Below are 21,309 nucleotides of genomic sequence, written 5' to 3' on the forward strand. Positions count from 1 at the left end.
TTTTATTGGACAGATGGAATATGTAACTGTAAAGCAGAGTAAATACAGGTAAACAGTAGGTGCTCATGTACTGACTTTATTGACATTAAAGCAATAGAGGTGCACAATAATTCTGAATACCTTACAATAAGACCCTAATCATATGTCTTAGACATAATCATGGCTTGAGAGTACAATTCTTGGTTAAGCCTGATGGTCATTTGTTTAGCTTTAGAAGGGAAATGAATTACAATTTATAGTTTGCCAATTTAAGAGCCAGACAAATCTAACATTTATTATTTTGAGCCCTCAATATAAAAACCAACCTCATCAGGGCCGCTTCAAAATCTAGTCGACATTACTCTTTTGATAAGTACACATTTCATCATGTGGGTGAAATTTAAAAAAAAAAAAAAATCCTAATGAGATGTTAACACTTGTAAAACATGCAACGGCATCATTGTTAATGTCTGCTTCAATACATTTATTGTGCAATTAGGCCAGGATTAAACCAAATACTTCAGCATCTGCATGGGCTCAATATTCTTCTTAGTGGATTTCTTTATCCCAGCACAAAAAAAAAAAAAAGCCCATCTAACTAAGAGGTAGAAACACAGGCAATTTTGAAACGTGACGACAGCAAACCAATGATTACAGATTTATTTTTTCTCTTTTTTAAATATTGTAACATTTGGAGAATGGGTATTGCAACCACTCATAATAATGATAAAAAAAAAGACAGGAAGAAAGGACAGAACAAAAAGATTAATGCTAATGAAAAACAAAAAAAAAAAAACAAAGAAAAAAAAACCCAACATGCTCATCATCAGGGACTATGAAGAGCACTTATTAAAAAAACAAACAAACAAAAAAACAAACAAAAACAAAGTGGGAATTTAGTGAGCACATGTTGAATAAGAGACACCTTTATCAGTCATGAAATGTTTTGCCAGCTTGTGCTTCATTCAACTTCAGCGGGCCATCTAGGTTTAACGTGTGGTTCACGAGAAGGATCGCTGTGCAGCCCGTTTGTCTACATCCCCGGTGCTGTTTTTAAGCATGTATGATAAAAAGCAATCCAGGCTAGGCCCTGATAGAAGATCACAAAAGCAGCTTGCTGACAAGACCTTATGTTAATGTTTCTAGTTGTTTGCTTTGTAACTAGAATTAGCAAAGATCGTGAAAGATTTGTCTTATTTTAGAGAGGAAAATCCTACATGTTCTTACCATAAAGCAGTTTCCTATCTGGGGGAGGTTTAAATCCGTAAGAAAAAGCAATACAGTGAAAATAAAGTTACAACCTAACGGAGCAAATTGAGCAAAACAATACATGGTTGAGCCACTCTAGAATTCATGTAGCTGATTAGGAAACAGATCTCAGAAAATTAGGCAACAGATTAAACAATGCTTCTCAGCCTATCATCACGGTGCAGGTGGTAGCACATGAGGCCCTGTTGGTAAAAGCTTTCGGTTTATATTTGCAAGACACAAGCAGCCGAGTGCCACATCGTAGTGGTTAAATTAAGCATGGAGTTTAATAAGGTAACACAAGTCTAACAATAAGATTCGGTTGATCTACGCCATGATGCTTCCGCTTGGTTTCTTAGTCTGCGTCGTCCTCAGATTCCTCCTCCTCTGCCGTCTCCAGCCAGGTGAGCCACTGGTTTACCTGAATTTTTTTTTTTTTTTGGGGGGGGGGGGGGGGGGGGGGGGGGGGAGAGAGAGAGAGAGAGAGAGAGAGAGAGAGAGAGAGAGAGAGAGAGAGAGAGAGAGAGAGAGAGAGAGAGAGAGAGAGAGAGAGAGAGAGAGAGAGAGAGAGAGAGAGAGAGAGAGAGAATATAAAACTTGTCAACTCTTGTGTTTTCTTTCTAACAAACTAAACTGCACTACTGTACCTGGAATAAAGCTTTTCCTTTTCCAGGGAATTCTTGGGTAATGTCTTCTTTCCATGCAAGGAAGGCTTCCTCTTCAATGATCTCCATGTCGTAGAAGTTGACAAAGTAGCGCAGTAGCATGCCTTGTTAAAAACAATAAACAAATGAATTAATATGCACTTAATTCACAACTCCTGCATTATTTATATTTCACTTTTGTAACTAATCAGAGTAATCAAGATTTCACATCCCTGCACTCCCCATTTCTTGTTGCTTACTAGCTAAACTGTACAAGATTTGCTTTACCTTTAGGGAACCCCCGGGCATTGCAGTGCACCTGCAAGGCGTAGAGGGCGCTGACCTGCAGCTCGGTATGGTCGTGCAGGAACTTCTGCATGACGGGCTTGAAGGCCAGCAGCAGCTGTTTCTCTTGTTCCAGCATCTCTTTAGAGGGCGCTGCCAGTTGCTCATCACCCTCTGCCTCGCACAACTCTTGGGAGATGTACTGGAGGAAACTGAAAAAAGATCAGAGGACAAATGTTAGTTAAACTAAAGAACTTCGTTACAATGCCTTAAATGTGTGACCTTGCGGCTATATATTTAGTGACATCGCAGACAAACCAACACTTGCATGCAATTTATAACTGTTATAAAAACAGACTAAGACTATCCTGGGAAAACAGATTCAGTCAAGTCCATCTGCAAATTTACCTGGTCATGAGGATGTTGACAAAGCCTTTATCAGTATGAAACTTGGGTGAAATGTTGTCTTTAATCCACTTGTAGATGGACTGTGGAGAGGGGTCTGCCTTTATCTGCTTCAGCAGCTCCTTCTCCAGCTTCAGCAGAGGGAACAGGAAGCTCAGGCCTTTCCCCTCCAGGATCTCCAGCATGCGGTCCTTGTTCTGATCAATTTCTACCAAGTGGGAGAGCAAGTCATGTATTAGCCAGACAGAACGTGCTCCTGATATGACCTAGGTAATTAAGGTTTCAGAAAGTGATCATTTTAATATGGTCAGGAACAAATATTTAGCTCCATCCTATTAAGATTTCATTTACTCACAATACTCCAACATAACATGCACCAGAAGCATCATTACCTACAAATCTCTTCTGACAAACTGACATTTGGCAGGACTGTATGTTACTGTAACTTCATTTAAATATGAATGTAATGTTGTCTCATTCAGACATCATCGATGGGGGATGGGGCAAACTTGAATATTCACTGGGTACTGTACAACTATTCTGGTGATCGTTATACTGTAAACTGGAGGGAAATGCTGAGAATATAAAATGACAGAATAAAAGAAGCCTAATAGATGAGGGGAGAAATCACTTTGGCATTTTTTCCCAGGAGGGGGTAGAGTAACCCTGTGCTCTCTTCCATCTGAGATTTTATTCCACACTTGCTTCTCCCCCTCCCTTTTCCACTATTGCCAAGTGCTTATTGGTGATTTTAAGATTTATCTGTTGTGAATTGTTGCTATATTTAAAAAATAAAAAAAATAAAAAAAATCCTGAATTGGTAGATGGATTGGGGGCCTACCTGGGAGCATCTTCTGCATATTGACCTTGCTCTGCTGGAAGAGGTCAGTGAGCCACTCACGATCCTTGAGCTTGGCCGTCTGCTGCAAGCAGAGCAAGAAGAGTGGGAAGTGGGTTCCGTTCTCCAGGGGGTGAGCCAGCTCCGCCACGCTCACCAGCTCTGCGATGATAGCCCGAGCCGCAAACTGGGCCAGATAAGACTTCACCAGGGGCACGTCCACCTCGATCTTAGGGCACTGGTCCAGGACGTTAAGGAAAGCCTAAAATGAGTGAGGGGAGAAAGAAAATACCTCAAGCATGAAGAATAACACTATGCCCTTCTGGGTTCAGTGACATACGATGTAATTAGTCACAAATAATTACATCAATCTCAGTGAAATAATTGTGAAATAATAAAAGAGCTTTTCTTGTCTTTAAACGTACTGAATGTGTTTGTGCTCAAACACAGAAATGCTCTCCAATACTGAATGAACAGCAGACGTACCTGCATGAAGTTCTCCCCAGTGATGAGGCCCTCAGTGCGGAGTGTGTGAATCAGAGTGCTGGCGTGCTCTTTGTCCTCATCTGGACAATCCAGGGAGCACACAATGATCTTACTGAGCATCTCTGGCAGGAAATGCTTTGGAGCCTTCATCTCTCTCACGCCACTCACAGCCTCAGTCAGGTTCTTAGTGTTCAAGTACTCAGTCATGATTGCCTCCTAAACGGAGTAGGCAAGCACATGAACAGAACTGAACCGTGGTCACTCTGATCACCCAGCATAAACTCATCCGTAGGTCTTGTGGTTTCATCTACTCTGTATGCACATGCTGAGGAGGTAAAATGCTTCAAGTCTAATTCATCTTTTTAGTAGCAAGCAGATTATCTTGCAGTACACCAAAGTGCTTACATAAATATATTTTGCCACTTCTATATTTCACCAGTGATGAATAGAAACTGCTAAACAGGGAGGCTTACCAATATTTATAAGTGAACTGCTTTGCTGTTATGGTTACATCAGAGAGTGTAGCAAACCTTTTGGAAAACTGACCTGCAGTTTTAATTCAATTGTGAGTATGCTGTGGTAAAGCTTTTTATTCATGAGGATTTTACATGATTGTCAAGTGTTGCTTCAGCCTGGAACATATGCTTATGTGACAGAAACTGTTCTCCCTACCGTCATTTTAAGAAGCTCCTCCTTTGCAGGAGGTGGTTTCTTGTTAGTCTTCTGCGGTTTCTCTTGAATAGGTGGAGGGTTGGTCTTCAGGCCAAGCTGTGGAGGCTGAGGGCAAAAGTCATGTATTTGAGTTCACAGATACAGCTCTCCAACAAAACGACACTTCAATCTGTGATTTAATGTTTGCTGTTTATATGCTAGTTGTACAACAACCAGTTTTTTTGTTGTTTTTAAAAACTCACCAACGGTTCTCTTAGATTAACTCACTGACAAACAAGTAGACACTCTCATACCTGTCCCAGAGGGGGAGTCTGAGTGCGTGGGGGTTGGGCACTGGGAGGCATCATGGTCGGGATCTGGGGCTGGAGCTTGGGCACCTGGTTCTTATTGAGGAGGAATGACTGAGCAGGCCTGAGGCTGATCTGTGGGGCCATGAGGCATCATGAACAAAGGAGACAATAGTATTAGTCTTTGTATGTAACAAAAACAACTCAAGTTCCATATCAGCTATAAATAAAATGCCCTCATATCTCATAATCGCAGTCAGCGGACCCTGTTGCCAGTTTGAATAAAAAGGAGAAGTGGAGGAGGGACAGAAAAGAGGAGATTAAAGACAGAGACGATAGTAAAAGAAAGACTAGCAGCAGGTTGGATTCCTCAGAATAACGCGTCTTTTTATAATCACTGGGCATCACGACTCAACACAGGACATTAGGAGAGCAGAATGCAGCCTTTACAGGCTAGTGTAAAACATTTGATGTTTTAACTTTGTTAAATCTTTTTTTAGTATGACACACACACAAAAATAAAAAAAATAAAAAAAAGTTTTTGGCAACAATTAACTCAGCCACGCTAGGAGCTACTTACCTCGTCAGCATTGAGCTGTCCTTTCTTGCTGAATCGTGGAGGCATGTCCTTGGACTGGACCTGCTGCTGGGCCATGTGGTTCTGGTTCTGGTTGAGGAAATGCTGGTTCTGAACCTATAAGTGTTCACACAGGCAAAAGATTCAAATGATCAAAGACAGTCAAAAGCAGCTAAACAGGTTCTATAATTTGTTTCCCCATTTCCACACAGCTTTAACCTGGAGAACTTTAAGACTAAACTAATGTAAACTTTCAAAAGCAGGCTACCTGGTTGGACTTAACAAAAGACTTGGGCCCCATGTCAAACTGTGACTGAGGTGGAGGGGCAATGTGGCCACCGTGGCCATTGAAGAGTGGATTGGTGCGATGGCGTCCCATAGTAGGCGAGTACCTGTCCTGAATAACCCCCGGGCCAGTTCCAATCCCACTGCCTGAGAGAACAAAGATGTTTTAAGATGGCCTCGTACAACAAAAACAAGAAAGGAAGTGCACAGGCATACATGATACAGGAACAAAACACACCTGGCATCTGTCCAAACATGTCAGCCAAACCCCCAAGAGTCTCCCTGTCCAGTTTCATTCTGCTGGGCATGAAAGGGCTTTCCAGGAAGAAGTCCATCCTCATCCCCTGAGACATGGGTGCTGGGATGAAAACACCCAAATCCTACAACAACATGCATGACAGAATCAGTCAATAACTGTGCCACAGTCCAGAATTCAAATTCAATATTAACCATTTTGAAAACTCTGAACTAAATTAAACACATTTCAGAGTGGAAACCTTTAACTGTCTGCTTACTTCTCGCATCACATTTATCACAAGGGACTCCTTGCTAATGTACAGAAACGTAAACAGAATGAACTGAACCCTTAAATAATGGACTCGCCTTCACTGCATCTTGACGGATCTGGTTAATTGTCTTTGGTCCGTTATCGATGAAAGCCTTGCGGGGGACCCAGTTGTTTTCTCGAAGTTCCACTGTATCTTGTAGCAGGAAGCGGATCCTAGCGGGCAACTCCTTGTTGTTCATTAAGGATCGCATACGGCCAAAGTACTGATCCATTAAAGACTGATGACAGGATGGAGAGAAAAAGGAAGTGAGCAAAGAGCAGTTCGTAAATAAAGTTTTAGAGCTGATTTTATATCAACGCTGGCTGGGTCAATTGCCTTCACGGTTCTGTCTGATGGAGTAAAAACAATAAATGCACCTACTTTTCTTGCATTTAACAAACTAATGATTCAACTTTGTGACCTATGAATGTTAGTTACACAGTCATTTTTAATAAATAAATAAAAAAAGTGTTGAATTGAGATGTTGTGTTTACACCTTAAGCCTATACACAGCCTCTCCAAACAGCTATAGTTTATGAAAGCTGTCACCTTTGCTTTCTCATGGTCGAGTCTCGGCCCCACTGTTCTCATTATCTGACAGAGGCATTCCAGATCCTCCCCCATATCCTTGAGCTGGACTCTCTTCTTCTTTTCCAGAAGCTTCAGAGCGCAGGGAAACAAGGGAGAATTGTCATGGAATATGTAATGGATCTATATTCTGGTTTATCTTGCAAATAAGAACCCCAGAATTAAAAGATAAGATTATTAAACACAATTTAAAAAAATATATCCATACTGTCTTGATGCATTTATGAAGGATAGATTCATGGATGAGGTCAAGTTTGCCAAGTTCCCCGATGAATTTAATGTTGCCAAGCATCTTGATCTTGGCAATGGCACGCTGCTCCTCCTCCTCCGAAGTAAGAGGGTTGTCATGTTTGTCATAGACTGAGGCGAAAAGATTATCAGAGGTAAGCAACAAAAAGTTTATGTAACTAACTACACCACGAGGACCTCTTGGGAGATTCACAAAGACAAACGGACTTACTTTCAACATTTCTGGTGCGGTTCTCAAATTCATCTTGAAGCTTGGAAATCAGCAGTCTTCTGAAGGTCTACAAAAACCAGACAAAACCCAATGTTTGAACAGTTAAAAAAAAAAATGAATTCAAGGCATTTCCATAAAGGTTAACAAAAAGTGTTAGGACTTGCTTTTTTCATCTGAATAAATGGGGATTTTAAAAACAATAGTCATTTATATATATATAAAAAAAAAAAAAAAAAACCCCACACAATTATCCTTTTCAAAAGTAAAGAGTTCCTAATGACTTTAAACTGTGTTGAGCAGGCCTAATAAAACAGCAAGGTCACAAACAGAAAAACTTTGCTGTATCACAGACTGAAAAGAATATTTTGCAGCAGAACATCAGTGAGACTCACTGTGCTCTGCTTTTGGGGTGTCTGGATATCAGGTGAAGTGCCATCAAAGTTTGGTGCGTCCTCTGCCAAGCGCAGACATAGCTGAGCATAGAGCGAGCTATATTTCGGCTCTTCTAAGGCTTTGTCTACAATCTGAAATGCAGAAACAAAACCAGGGAGGTCATTAAAGCACGTAGTGTATGAATCACTCAGAGCAGCCGGCCAAGTATAGATGCATACATTTCCATTTAGCTTCGTTCCAAAGAATACAGATAAGTGCTTACCAGCAAGATGATTCCTTTAAGGACGAGTTTTGAATCTACGCCCACATTCAGGAGCTCAAGGCATAGCTTGTCAAACTTCTCAGGCGTGAGTTTGTTGAGTATGCTAACAAAAGAAAAAAAAAAAAAAAAAAGAAAAAGAAGAAAGAGAGGTAGCAAGACTAAATATTAGAATCTGAACACTTATTAGATTTTAAGGATTTTGACTGGATATAATGATTGCCCAAGACCAAAAAGTAGGCATGTGATATTGCCAAGAAGGTTCTGTTTATTGTAAGGGGGAAAAACAAAAACAAAAAAACAACAACAACAACAACAACAACAACAACAACAACAACAACAACAACGACCAAAAAAGAAAAAGAAAAAAAAAAAGAAAAAAAAAAAGACAGAAATCCTGAGCTCAGATCCTGAGCATTCTGTGGTCAACACTGGCAAGCTTAGATTGCCAGAGGAAACACTGTCACCCGATCTTTTGTACTTGTGAACATCTCCTGATACATACAAAGCAGAGCTTAAGTGCCTTTAGCAAAACACATGCCATGTAAGTGACTCCAGCCCTACGAAATTCAATACTTCATTTCTAATCAAGTTGGAATAATCTCAATAAGAGGTATAAACACCTTAATGAAAACCAAAATTATATTCTTTTGGTAAGTCCCTTCATGGATTGCCACAGCAGATCATCAGTAGGGCTGCCACGATTTGTCGACTAGTCACGATTACGTCGACTATTAAATCAGTCGTCGACGATTTTGATAGTCGACGCGTCGTTTGAAGCTTTGTAAGATCCCAAAAGACGCAGGAATAAGTAGCAGGATTTAAGAGTGTAATAACGGACTGAAACAGAAGATGGCAGCACTGCATGTACAAGGATGCCAGCTGCCGTTAAACCCCGAAGAAGAAGAAGAAGCAGCTGTGTCCCAGAATTCATAGCGCGGCCCAGCTCAGTTTCCAACAATGGCGGCAGCTAGTTAGTTTTAATATTACTCTTATTATTCTTTCTGGGTCACAAAATAAACGTTTAACATATTTTCAGGCGAGAATGTAGCTGTGTAAACCTCAAATATCAGCTCAGTTTATCAGGACACCACATATTTTCAAAAGCGCTCCGACGTTTTCGGAGACATCTGTTACCCACTAGCTTGATAGCTAGCCGGGGGCTGGGTCACTAGCGCGGTGAGAACACCGGACTCCCCGCAAATTGTTTTCAAACCCACCGCCGTCTTTCGCTACTCAGGTTAAATATATATGAGTCACTTAGATAAATTAAAAATGTTGTTGTTTGGCTTTTTTTTTTTTTTTTTTAGTATTTTATTTGTTCCTGAGTAAATCGGTTTGGCTGAGATTAAAGTTATAGTTTTTACACAGCTGAATAAACGTCAAGCAGACAGCTGATTATCAGAAGTGAGAGATGCTGGAGAATATACTCCGTTGTCCTGTTATATTTTAGATAGCAAGGAGTTTATTAAACTTCACCGAAACAATCTGCAAATTTCATTAAAATTGAATAAACTATCATCTTGTCTTTATTTTTAGTTAGCACCTTAAAAGCTTAAAGCTGTAAGCTAATGATAGTTATATAAGAGCAGATGCTGCTGGTGAAATAAGCTGTAGTTTTACGTCCAGTGGATGATGATCTGATTAGTCGACTAATCGCATAAATAATCGGTGACTAGTCGACTATCAAAATAATCGTTTGTGGCAGCCCTAATCATCAGCCTTCATCTCACCCCATCCCTAGCATCCTCCATCACACCATCCGGCAGCATGTCCTCCTTCACTACATCCACAAATCTTGTTCAATATATCCACTGACCCTCCTCTGCACATATCCAAACCATCTCAGCCTTGCCTATCCAGCTGTCCCTCTGATGTACTCCTCTCTAATCCTGGCCAAACTGATCACTTCCAATGGAAACCATAACATCTTCAGCGCTGCCAACTAACTCAGGCTCCTGTCTCTTTTCTTAGTACCGCTGACTCCAAACCATCATAGCAGGTCTTACGTCTTGTAAATCTTCACTTTCACTCTTGCTTCTATGCTTTTGTCACAAATCACACCTGAGAGTCAACTCCACCCTGCCAGCACTCTCTTCCTCACTAGTACATCTGTCTCACTCTCATTCACACACAGCCCATGGGGACTCCTGCCTCCATCTTACCTATTCATCACCACAGTAAACAATGACCCACAAAACAAAATAAATCAATACCAATAATAAATTAATTAATCTTAACTCTTAAGCTGGTATTTAACAGATTCCACAGAGGTCTGCACAAAACAAAAGTATAATTTGGATGAAGATTAAACTTGATTTACAGACAGGTTTACTGTGGCATCCAAACTTAGTTGTTTAGTCTGAGCACAACTGAAATGGGTTAAGTAGCAATTAAAAAAAAAAAATCTCTCTCTCAGTCAACCCTTTAAATATGCATCGGGAGTTGAACCTTACCCCCTCACTTTCCTGAAGATTGCATCGTGTCGCTCTTTTTCGTTGCTGGAGTTGACATCTCGTCTAGTGCTTCGTGAAGGAACCCATCTCTGAACGCTTTGCCCTGGGGTTTTCCCCAGGAACTCGCTGTAGAAATACAGAGCAAGAGATTGAGTATACTGGCACAGAATCTCAATTTGTGGTGGGTAAAGTGAAATGCGCAATTGTTCAAGCATAGAGCTTAATACCACACACTCATCACAACAGTGATCCCCGCAGGTCTATCTGCCCCCTCAAAGCATGCAGCAGAGCAGCAATAATTAAAATTAGGTGTTAAATAAAAATAAGTCTTGGTAGCCGGGGATCAGTCCACCAGGGCCTCCGGCTCCTGGCCACTGCCCGGCACACAATGCACCTACGGCACCTCCTGCGGGTGGTGGGCCTGCGGGAGGATGGGCCCATGTCCCCTTTTCAGGCTGCACCCGGCCGGCCCCCATGGACTAAGGCCTGGCCACCAGACGCTCGCCCTCGGGCACCCTCCCTGGGCCTGGCTCCACAGCGGGGCCCCGGTAACCCTATCCTGGGAAGGGTAAACTGTTCCCGCAACGTTTTCCTCATAAGGGTCTTCTGAAACCCTCTTTGTGTGGCCCCTCAACCAGGACCAGTTTGCCATGGGTGACCCTATCAGGGGGCAAAAGCCCCCGGACAACATAGACTCTGGGATACCTGGGACATACAAACCCCTCCACAACGATAAGCTGGTGGAGGGGTTTGTTCTCTCAACATCCTCGAGGTCTCTACAGGAGGCTCCTTAAAGGCACTTAAATAGGGGGAATTTGTTTTGTGATATCCCTTATTTCGTGATCACCCTTAGAGATAGGGTGAGAAGTTCAGCCATCCGGGAGAGGCTCAGAGTAGAGCCGCTGCTCCTGCACATCGAAAGGAGCCAGCTGAGGTGGTTCAGGCATCTGACAAGGATGCCTCCTGGGTGAGGTGTTCCGGGCATGTCCTACCCAGAGGAGGGGACATGCCCGGAACATGTCCCCTCCTCCGGGCAGACCCAGGATACGCTGTAGAGATTATATCTCTCGGCTGGCCTGGAAACGCCTTGGCGTTCCCCCAGATAAGCTAGAGGAGGTGGCTGGAGAGAGGGAGGTTTGGGCTTCTCTGCTTAGACTGCTGCCCCCGCAACCCGGCCCCAGATAAAGCGGAAAAAGAAGATGGATGGATGGATAAAAATAAGCCTCTCACTAAAAGCAGTCAAAAATATTTTTAAATGGTCAACACAAATGTTAATGCATTGCCAACTTGTTAAATACTTTTTAAAACTCCTTTGTTGTAAAGTGATCTCAGGCTTCCCAGAATGGTAAACATGTTTGGGCAATCTGCAGCTATTATGTTGCATGACATCAGGGTAATCAAGATTTTCTAGTGAATCTCTTCCACACTGGGGGAATGAATAATACCTACTGATTCCTTATTACAACCAATTAGTTTATCACATATTAAGTACACATACAAACCTGTTGCCGACAGTCTTGGGATAGTGCTGAGGTGCACCCCTACCACCTCCTCCCCCCGAAGAAGCACTGCAGAAGTAAACAACACAGTGGAACACTTAAAATTCATGCAGCACTGGTGTGCTTTTTCATTCAACCTTCAGTTGCACTAAAGAACACACTGAGAGAAAAGCACTCACTAAAAATACATTTTTAAAACTGCACAGTTGGATAATTAACTATTGTAAAGAGCTACATAGATATAAAATAACACACCGCACAACACAAAATATCTTTCCAATTAAACTGTAGCACCGCAACTGATCACTGGATTTACAACTATCTTCTAGTTTTTGTAATCGCTAGAAGAACAAAGCTCGCTTGAAATCCTATAAGGCACTAAATATACAAATTAATAAAAATTAAACTAAACTGAGAAGTAGTAAAGGTTTGGCAGGGCCAAGAGCTTTATGAATAAGACTCACTTGAGGCACTTATGCCAGTTATTAGAGAGCCAGTAACAGTTTGTGTTTGCTGACAAAGAATTGTTATATTTATGAATTGCATGACAAATTCAATCCATCTGCAAGAAGAAAGGTTAACTCCAAATGTAAAGTCAGCTTGGTAAAAATGCAGTTCTCTGGTATAGCCCTTACTTTTATGTTGTATTGTTGGATCGAATTTAGTTTCCTTCTACTTAATTTATGTGGATTGCATTCAGAAGTTGCTCAGCAAATTAACCCATTATTGCATTAATATTTTTTTGTTGTTGCTGCCATTTTGACTTAAATTATTTAGGTCTGTTCTTTTCTGAAACATTGGTAGTTCATATTCCCAAAACAGCTTCTACTTAAATAGAAGTAAATTAACACCAATAGGATGAAAAGACAATGCTATTGGTGTATCCATCACTGGTGCTTATTGTACATGAGGAGAGACAAAAATGGCCTGGTAAATGGTAAATTTATTAGTCCCTAAGGACTCCAAAGCGCTTTACATATCCAGTCATCCACCCATTCACACACACATTCACACACTGGTGATGGCAAGCCACATTGTAGCCACAGCCACCCTGGGGCGCACTGACAGAGGCGAGGCTGCCGGACACTGGCGCCACCGGGCCCTCTGACCACCACCAGTAGGCAACGGGTGAAGTGTCTTGCCCAAGGACACAACGGCCGAGACTGTCCAAGCCGGGGCTCGAACCAGCAACCTTCCGATTACAAGACGAACTCCCAACTCTTGAGCCACGATCGCCCCCTATAATGTATAGCTCCACACTCAGGGGTTAAAGTGGGCAGAATGAGCTGGAACTGCAACGTTTAAATGAACAAATATCAGCAAACACAGTATCAGCAAAACTGTCTCTGTGCAGTTTTTCCTCACTGTCTGTCTGCTAGCTAAAGGTACAGCTACTTTATTTCCCAGGGAGCTAAAAGAAGGAGCGATGAAGCCGCTCAGAGACAAAGAAAGAAGAAGGTTATTTCTAAAGTTAAGGAGTACTTTGTGACATTTGAGAGGGAAATTTTAAAGATTTTGTGTAAAAGTATGACAATTAATTAGGTTTTTTTAATGAACAGATATTGGTCAGATATAAACTCTGAAAGGACAATGTCAGGTTACACTATGTTTAGATGGAATTAACTTCAGTTACAATCATTTTGATTCACTCACTGAATTCCACCTTTATATTGCCTGGGTGCTGGAAATTAGCCGTGACAATCCGTGTTAACATCTGCTTTGCTGTTTAACGCAAGTCAGCTGATCACAGCCTGCACACAAAATCTACTAGTGGTCACAACAGACATTAATGTGACATTTCTAAGTCATACCCCCCCACTCTCCACCACTACAGATGATCTACAACTGCCAAATCCCAACCGTACTCCTTTCTCTGTTTAGATGTGGAGGCAGCATCCATCTACAATGCAAGCAACAGCAGCTAGGTAGTTTTTATAAAATTCTTTTAGTTTTTACTCTGCTTGGGTTCTACACAACAGATGCTCAAGCTTTCATTACCATTAAGGTTGAACAATTGTTTCTATTCGTGTGACTTCAAAATAGTTTTATTATTATCATTATATTAACACATGAGGTTCAGCTTCCTTTGCAAAAACAAACAAATTTATTCATACAAAAGACCTTACTTTTCCCCGTTACCTCAGTCAAGTATCTGTACCTCTACTCAAGTGAAGAATGACTACCTCTGCCTGCAGATGTGCTGCCTTTATCAACATCCAACCAATAGGACAGAAACCCTTTCAAGGATCAGTCTGTATACCCAACCCCCTTTTTCAAAAGGTCTCACAAAGAATTGCCTGACAGCCATTTTGAGCCTTCCCACATCCTGCTTTGTTCTATAGGCCGGAAGTTCCTGCTCAAAATGCTAGCAGAGGGCTAACCATGGGGAGAAAAAGAAAATTCCATGTTGGCATTTCCTGCACAGGCCATGACTTATTACCTGAAACGAGAAGCACCCCCTTCTGCAATCACACTCTCCACTTTGGCGGCTTGAGAATGAAGAATACTCAAAAGAATAAGAAGAATAGGAAGGGATGGGGAAAACGGTGCTGAGGAAGAGAAAAGGGAATGCAATTAGCCACTATAGGGGCTCTGGGAAAACAAGACAGGCACGGACTACACGATTAGAGAAACGTTAAACAGGACACGATTAGGTTTAAAAAAAAAAAAATACCCAAAGACATTTACACGACTGATAAACAATTCCGTGACTAGGTCTTCCGAGGCCCAGCCACTCACAGAAAAGAATAAATAAAAATAAATAACATAAACCTGCCTCTTTACTTAAGCAAGTTATACACGAACCCACTACAGATGTGTTTGCTGAACACTGATTAAGTGGCATGATAAAACGATATTAAATGTCGAAATGTAAACATTTGTGCAGGTCTTTGCTCGGCTACAACAAAGCAAAGGTGCGTCAGCTAACTGGCTAACCTAATTAGCTAGCCTGGTGGGTCTCTAAAGCCATAGACTACGTCACGACATTGCTAAGATTTTTAGAATTTTTTCCATAAACCGTGTTTTAACATTATAGTTTTCTACAATTTACCAAGTGTTAAATGAGAAGCGTGACGCTACGTGGAAATAGATGCTTGGGGTTACACTGGCTCTCCACAGTTGGTGCTTTGTGTTGCTTTGCTGCTATAGCTCGAAAAGAGGACCAGTCTGCATACCCAGCGCTGCACCGTGTTGCAGTGAAACAGGGCAGGGCAAGCATGGCTGGCTAACGTTTACAGCCGATTCTTCGTGTCGCCATCCCTTGCTGAGATTACTTATACAGATTTCATACGAGTGTTGAAGCGAACTTGGCTGAATCTGTGTGGTGGGACTCGTGAATTTAATCATTTAGCGGACCCATTAACACGTTTGTGTACTTTTAAGTTTTCGTTGGAGTAGCTAAAGGACGACGCCATTTTCTACCTTCATTTAAATTAGCCGAGACATCTGCAAGCTAGGCTATCCACCGGCTCTTAAGCTAATATGCTATAGTTAGCTTAAGCAAGCTGTTGGTAGACGTTTCAATTTTAGCTTACTAGCTAGCAGAAGCCATTTTGGAAAAACCAGTGCGGTCGTGTAAAGGAAAGAAATGTCTTACCTTCACCAAAGCAACTTCAGTTTTGTTTTGTTGTATGACTACCAAAGAAGAAATGAGAAGATTTATAAATAAAGAGGGTTTTGCGTTGGGTATTAGGATAGCTAATAGCAGAGAGATAGCCGCATAAACACACACACACAAACCCCTTACTGGCCGCTTTGTTTGCATTAGCTAGCTGGTAGAGAGCCCAAAAGCTAGTAGCCTTATGGGGGCAGAAATGTCACCAATTTGCATCACCACGCATCTTGTTGCCATGTCAATTCTGTCCAATCACACCAAAGATATGTTTTTAAGGCGTTTCTACTATCCAATGAGAGCACCGCCTTATTTATTTGATTGACACACAATTCAACCTATGGCGAACAGGGACAAATCAACTAATCACTATATTTTTTTCAGTAATTTACAAAACTGACGAATTTTTAAAGTAAAGGTTTTAAAAAAAATTGTACAAAACGGATTTGATTATATTTGAGTTTAAGTTATGAGAAAATAATTCTTACTATTGACCACTGGCTATTTCTTAATAACCTTATTTTGCTTTTCTGTTCTTTTTTGTAAATACTTTTTTGAATAGTTTTGGGAGAGCTTCACACCATACATTGTGAGTGTTTTCACACTGGGGGAAGCCCCATAGTTCTGTAATGTTTTCCCTCAGTATATATTTTAGTTGGTCATGTTGTTCAGAAAAATTACACTTCACATTTATATGGACTTCACACTCTTACCCTTTTGACTCACCAATCAAATGAAAGTATTTTTTTTATTAGTCTTCTGTTACTAATGGCTTAAAGTCCACTGACAGTCTTTGAAAAGTTTCATTCATTTTCATTCTTATTGTTACATCCCCTGGCTAGTCTAGGGGGTTTGAAGGGACAAACATAAAGGTGGAAAGTGAAGGAGGAGCCAAGATGGTAGTTTTAAAAAGGTTTATTTAATGCTAGTGATGAAATTTGGGTTCAGACTGAGGTATAACATCAGGGAGAGCCAAGGCCAACATAACAAACAAAACACCCCTGATGTGAAAATAAAAGAAATTTACCTAACTCCAAAGAAAACCAAATATACAACCTATAACCATAACCTACCTAACAACACGTAAACAGGAGAAAACAGGGTGTCAAAACAAAAGGCAGCTCTCCCCTACAAGCAGTCTGAACATGAAAACAAAAAAATGCACATACAAGTCACAAAGGCATGCAAGCCTGTACAGGTATGGAAAACAAAATGGCCAGAGGGCACAGAAACACTGCTCCACAGGCCTTAAGTATTCTGATTAACAATTAGCTGGACTCTGAGCAGCATCCAATCAGGACAGAGGAGGTGGAGCTTAGACAAAACATAAGGAGTTAGTTGAGAGAAGAAAACCAACATCCTCCTGTGGGATGTAACACTTATATATAGGTTAATCTCCAGGAAGGAGTTAATCGTGTATAAAAAGAAAGAAGTGTCTCATGCAAACCTTTATGTTTGGATTTTATTTTCGTCTTGTTACTTCAAGTTAGATGAGTGGTTCAGTCACCATGAGACTTTAACCAATGGCCTTTTATTTAAGAGCTCATTTGCCCTGCTACTTTTGTATCTGCTGAATAAAATCCACTAGGAAGTGATCAGTGGATTTTATTCAGTCCAGTGCCAAACAGTTATGTCACTTAATTCACAACTGCCAAGTTTGGAGCTGTATAGGCCCAGGCCAAGGGCAAACCACTCACACTTATAAGTTGGCTGAAAAGGGGTCTTGACCTCCTCTTTTCCATGCAGCCAGGAAAGTAATTGGGAACCTCCATCACCCCAGACACCCCCCCCCCCCTCTCCAATACTTGCAGTTAATCAAACTCCCACCTCTTCACCTTTAGCAGCACTGTTGCTAGGAAAACAACATCCAGAAAAGGACAGAAAACAGGAAATAAAATGGGCTTCCAAGAGTCAGTATCTATTCCTTAAAATGAAAATAATTTTAGTTTATGTTTTGTTTATGTAACCAGTAGGCTTCATGCAACTGTAATGGCAATTTTTATCGGTGAAACCAACTTACGAGGTTGGGCTTAAATGTAAACTGTGTCTCGTTAACTGAAAACCACACACCCTTCGCAGTCTAATTTTGCCCCATTAGATCAGGATTAATAATGCACACACAACTGCAAATGCCACGGATGAATACTCGTGTGAATCCCCCTCTCTGGTTTAGTAGCATCTGGTTGAAAGAAACGCTGTAAGAAAGGTGACTTTGGATGTTGGACATGGCATTATAATAATATCTGTAACATAGGATGTATAACATCATCAAAATCAAACAAAACATACAGCTTCGAATATTTCAGCCACCTGCTGGTATTTAAGTAAAGCATACAAGGATGACAAAGAAGAAGCAGTCGGCCTCTGTTAAATTGTAGAAACTTTTTATTTGGCATTTTTTTTCAAGTGTTATGCTAAACACATGTAACATAAAATTATTTCAGTGTTTTTAGCATGAATACAAAACACATTTGCTAATATTTGACATTTCAGCTGAAGTTGTTTTAGGAAAATAAAATAGTGTTGACCATTACACACCCTCTATTTGTTTTGTTTTTTCATTTTTGAAACATGCTGGGAGATTCTCACTTTATTTTGTAATATTACAGGGTATGCATTGTTTATATTAGGACATTACAATCTTATCCTTTTGACTCAACAGACAAATGTCAGTAATTTTTTCATTAGTGTTTACTTGGCTTTGAATGTGGTATTACTATCTTCTTAAAGACCTCCTTTCTTTTAGGGAAAAAGGCCCAAATGAACACAAAAACTGTTTGTTTGGAGGATATAGAAAGCCCATTGCAGAAAATACCAGAGCATTTATCACATATTAATTAAAAAGCCATTCCAATAGTGTGCTACTTAATTACTTGCTGAAGAAAGTAATCCATTACACTACCCATTACATTACTTTTCCGTTTCTCCATAACATGACCTGAAATGCATTGTCACATAATTACCAGTTAACAGTATAAACCTTGGGCTATAGTTTCACACACCGACACACCCCAACAAACACAACAATGTCGACGAAACGTTTTGTACCGTCAAAGGCAACCGCGGGTGCCTTTGATTTCATTCTATAACACTGGACTTATTTTTCTATGAAGGTTTGAACTTTGAGAGTGTTTAAACAAGAGAGAAAAGTGTGCAAATGTTCGTGCCTGTCTGACAAAGGTGTATAAAGTGTGTAGTGAGGGTAAAAAAAAAAAAGTTGGCTACTTTGCGGATTTCACCTATCGCGGGTTATTTTTGGAAGCTAACTCCCGCGATAAACGAGGGACCACTGTAATAGCAAAAATACAAGTGTATGAATGTTTCCCAGGACTAAAATCTTCTGATGCTGAAATACATCTTTTAAAATTAAACCTCCCACACTAAACAAAGAAGGGGAGAAGGGCACAAGATGATGACTTAATACTGCTGCATGTGTATACCAAAAAGGATGATGTTGCATTGGTGTTTGTGAGAAACAATACCTGGAAATGAATAAAAATAATTAAACAAAACTAAATTTGCCCAGAAACATGCTAAGAGGAAAGTGGAAGAAAGGGATGCTGTGTGATACAAATGAGAATTGCATTTTGATGCAGGTTTTTCAGATTCCCACTAGAGGGCAGAATGAGCTCTTTATTTGAAATGGAAAAGCCTTTGAAGTGTTCACTGACTTCTGCTGTCTGCTGTTCAGTCCTCCATTAGGTTGCACTCTCACCCAGGATCTTTCCTGAAACTTATTACCTCCCCCTCTCAGACCCACTGACTTCAACCCCTGCAGACAAAATAGAGCACCTATATTCTTGACCATTGGCAAGACTATCATGTAGTTCTCTCCAGCCTCTTTCTCAATTCTCTCTCAATTATTATCCCAGCTTCCTTGAGGAAAACTTTCATCTTGCAGGTGTGCATGAACCCGTCTTACTGCTAAAGATCTCTGACCCAGTTAGTTATCCTTATATAATAATAGTCCACAGGCCCTCATTTAAACCACCAGCTGAATCTTATGCCAGCCTCACCCTCCGTTTGTGTTGTTAAAGTACAAAGTGATTACAGATTTAATTAGCTCAGGACCTTGCTCCCATATCTGTACTGATATTTGTGCAGAGTTTAGAGATAAAAGTCTCAGCTGTGTGGCAATAAGTTGCAAAAAGAAAGTAGCAACGTTTCTGCTCTGCTTATCTGAGACCAAATCACTGCTGTAAGGTGGTAAAAATCACTTCCCACCCTCAATCAAAACACAAAAAAACATCACTTTAAATAATTTCCTAATCTGTTTATCAGTTTTCGGTTTTAAAACAAAACAGGCAACATCTGCCAAGGAGATTTTGCGTAAAACAGTCAGCATGTAGAGCTGTACTTTACTGACACATCTCCTAAATGTATTTGAGTGGGCTTCCAAAATCTCTGTTCTCTTCGCCCACACTAAAAACAAGTCAGTTTTCAGATTCATCTCCTCTAGAGGCAATTTTTTAAAAAGCTGGGCTTTTTGAGTGGTGAAATGGCTTGATATTCCAACCAGTTATGGGCAGCACAAGGATGTCTGAAAAGAGGCCCTTTACAGAAATCATAAGCATAAAGTTAGCATGGACACAAGGTCAAAAGGAGGGAAACAAAGACGAACTATGAAATCAAGAGTCTCAACTTAAGGGTTGTGATAAATACTACAACCTTCCACCCTTCCAGTCATGTTCTATAGGTAGATAGTTAAACATAACGTACAGCATGTCATTTTTAAATAATTTGATCATATAAAAGTTTATGTTGTCATATATAAAATATACTGACCGAAGAAGTAAAAGAAGCACTCCCAGTAAAATCAGATGAATGGGGTTATCTCTTCATTCCAAAATTCATTATAGGGCTGTTATTTTTCTTAGGCATCAAACGTTGTTTTTATTTGCCTTACTCTCAAAAGAAATTCAAAAAGAGCTTTTTTAAAGAACCAAGTGCTGACAAAGGTCTGTGAGGACGGCTGGGGTTTAAAAAAAAAGAACCACTGTGACCTTTTCAAAAGACGCATTTATTGCTAAATGACAGCCACAGTATTATTTCTTTCTTTTACTTTGCTTGAATTTAGTTTGACTTAACATGCTTATTTGTACTTCAAAAGATGAATAGGGTCAAGGAAGGTCTAAATGTGTAAGACAGAACGAAATAACGCATAACATGCTGAAAAATATTGTTATGATTTGTAACTTTCCAAAAGCCCTTTAAACTATGGTAATTATCTAACAGAGAGCTGCCAATAACTCTGGATCACAGCAGTGTAATTATCTTCTTCTATGGACGGACAAGGTCGTGCTTTGCACCTCTCCACACCAGCTATTTATATCAGCTTCACCTTTCACCTGCTCCTGTGTGTATTCATCCCTGACCTGAGAACATTCATTAAAATATGAATGAAACATTCCTTCGTCTTCAAGGGAAGACCGAAGTGTACGACCTTTCTCGCACATCTCAGAACTTCTATTTGTCCAGGGAAGGGTTTTTTCAGCATGCTGTTTTTCAGCTCCACAAGCTCTGTGTTTATACAATATTCATAACTGAGAGAGATACCCAGAACCGGGAAGGTCTTTTACTGCCAATGAGTACCAAGAGTAGTGTGAAAACTTTTTTTCCCTGCAGACTTATTAAAATCAGATGTTAAAAATTATTCCTGTTGTTTTGCGGAGCAGCTGTCTAATTGCTGACCTGTCACACTCGAAATAATTATTGGCAGCAGCTAATCAGCTGGTTAATACCTGAAAATGACATGGTAACATTGGCCTCTCTTGTGCAATGACATTA

The 21,309-nt window shown here is 40.5% G+C and overlaps 1 protein-coding gene and 1 non-coding gene across 2 annotated transcripts; both read right to left on the reverse strand.

The window, feature by feature from the left end:
• Positions 1 to 60: 60 nt before the first annotated feature.
• On the reverse strand, positions 61 to 15,168 carry eif4g2b (eukaryotic translation initiation factor 4, gamma 2b). The gene is made up of 21 exons (XM_026172243.1): positions 15,147 to 15,168; positions 14,350 to 14,458; positions 11,913 to 11,978; positions 10,411 to 10,536; positions 7,958 to 8,060; positions 7,695 to 7,826; positions 7,303 to 7,369; positions 7,051 to 7,202; positions 6,804 to 6,914; positions 6,310 to 6,492; positions 5,945 to 6,086; positions 5,690 to 5,853; positions 5,425 to 5,538; positions 4,851 to 4,979; positions 4,558 to 4,662; positions 3,886 to 4,101; positions 3,403 to 3,661; positions 2,565 to 2,769; positions 2,160 to 2,368; positions 1,875 to 1,996; positions 61 to 1,648 (listed from the first exon to the last, which is right to left on the reverse strand). The coding sequence occupies exons 1-21, from the start codon at positions 15,166 to 15,168 to the stop codon at positions 1,583 to 1,585; spliced, it is 2,802 nt and encodes a 933-aa protein (XP_026028028.1). The 3' UTR covers positions 61 to 1,582.
• Positions 5,076 to 5,249, reverse strand: LOC113027538 (small nucleolar RNA SNORD97). Its single transcript, XR_003273098.1, has one exon. It is a non-coding gene; the product is annotated as a small nucleolar RNA SNORD97 (small nucleolar RNA).
• Positions 15,169 to 21,309: the final 6,141 nt, after the last annotated feature.

Source organism: Astatotilapia calliptera, chromosome 7 (assembly GCF_900246225.1).
Source record: "Astatotilapia calliptera chromosome 7, fAstCal1.2, whole genome shotgun sequence".
Lineage (NCBI taxonomy): Eukaryota > Metazoa > Chordata > Actinopteri > Cichliformes > Cichlidae > Astatotilapia > Astatotilapia calliptera.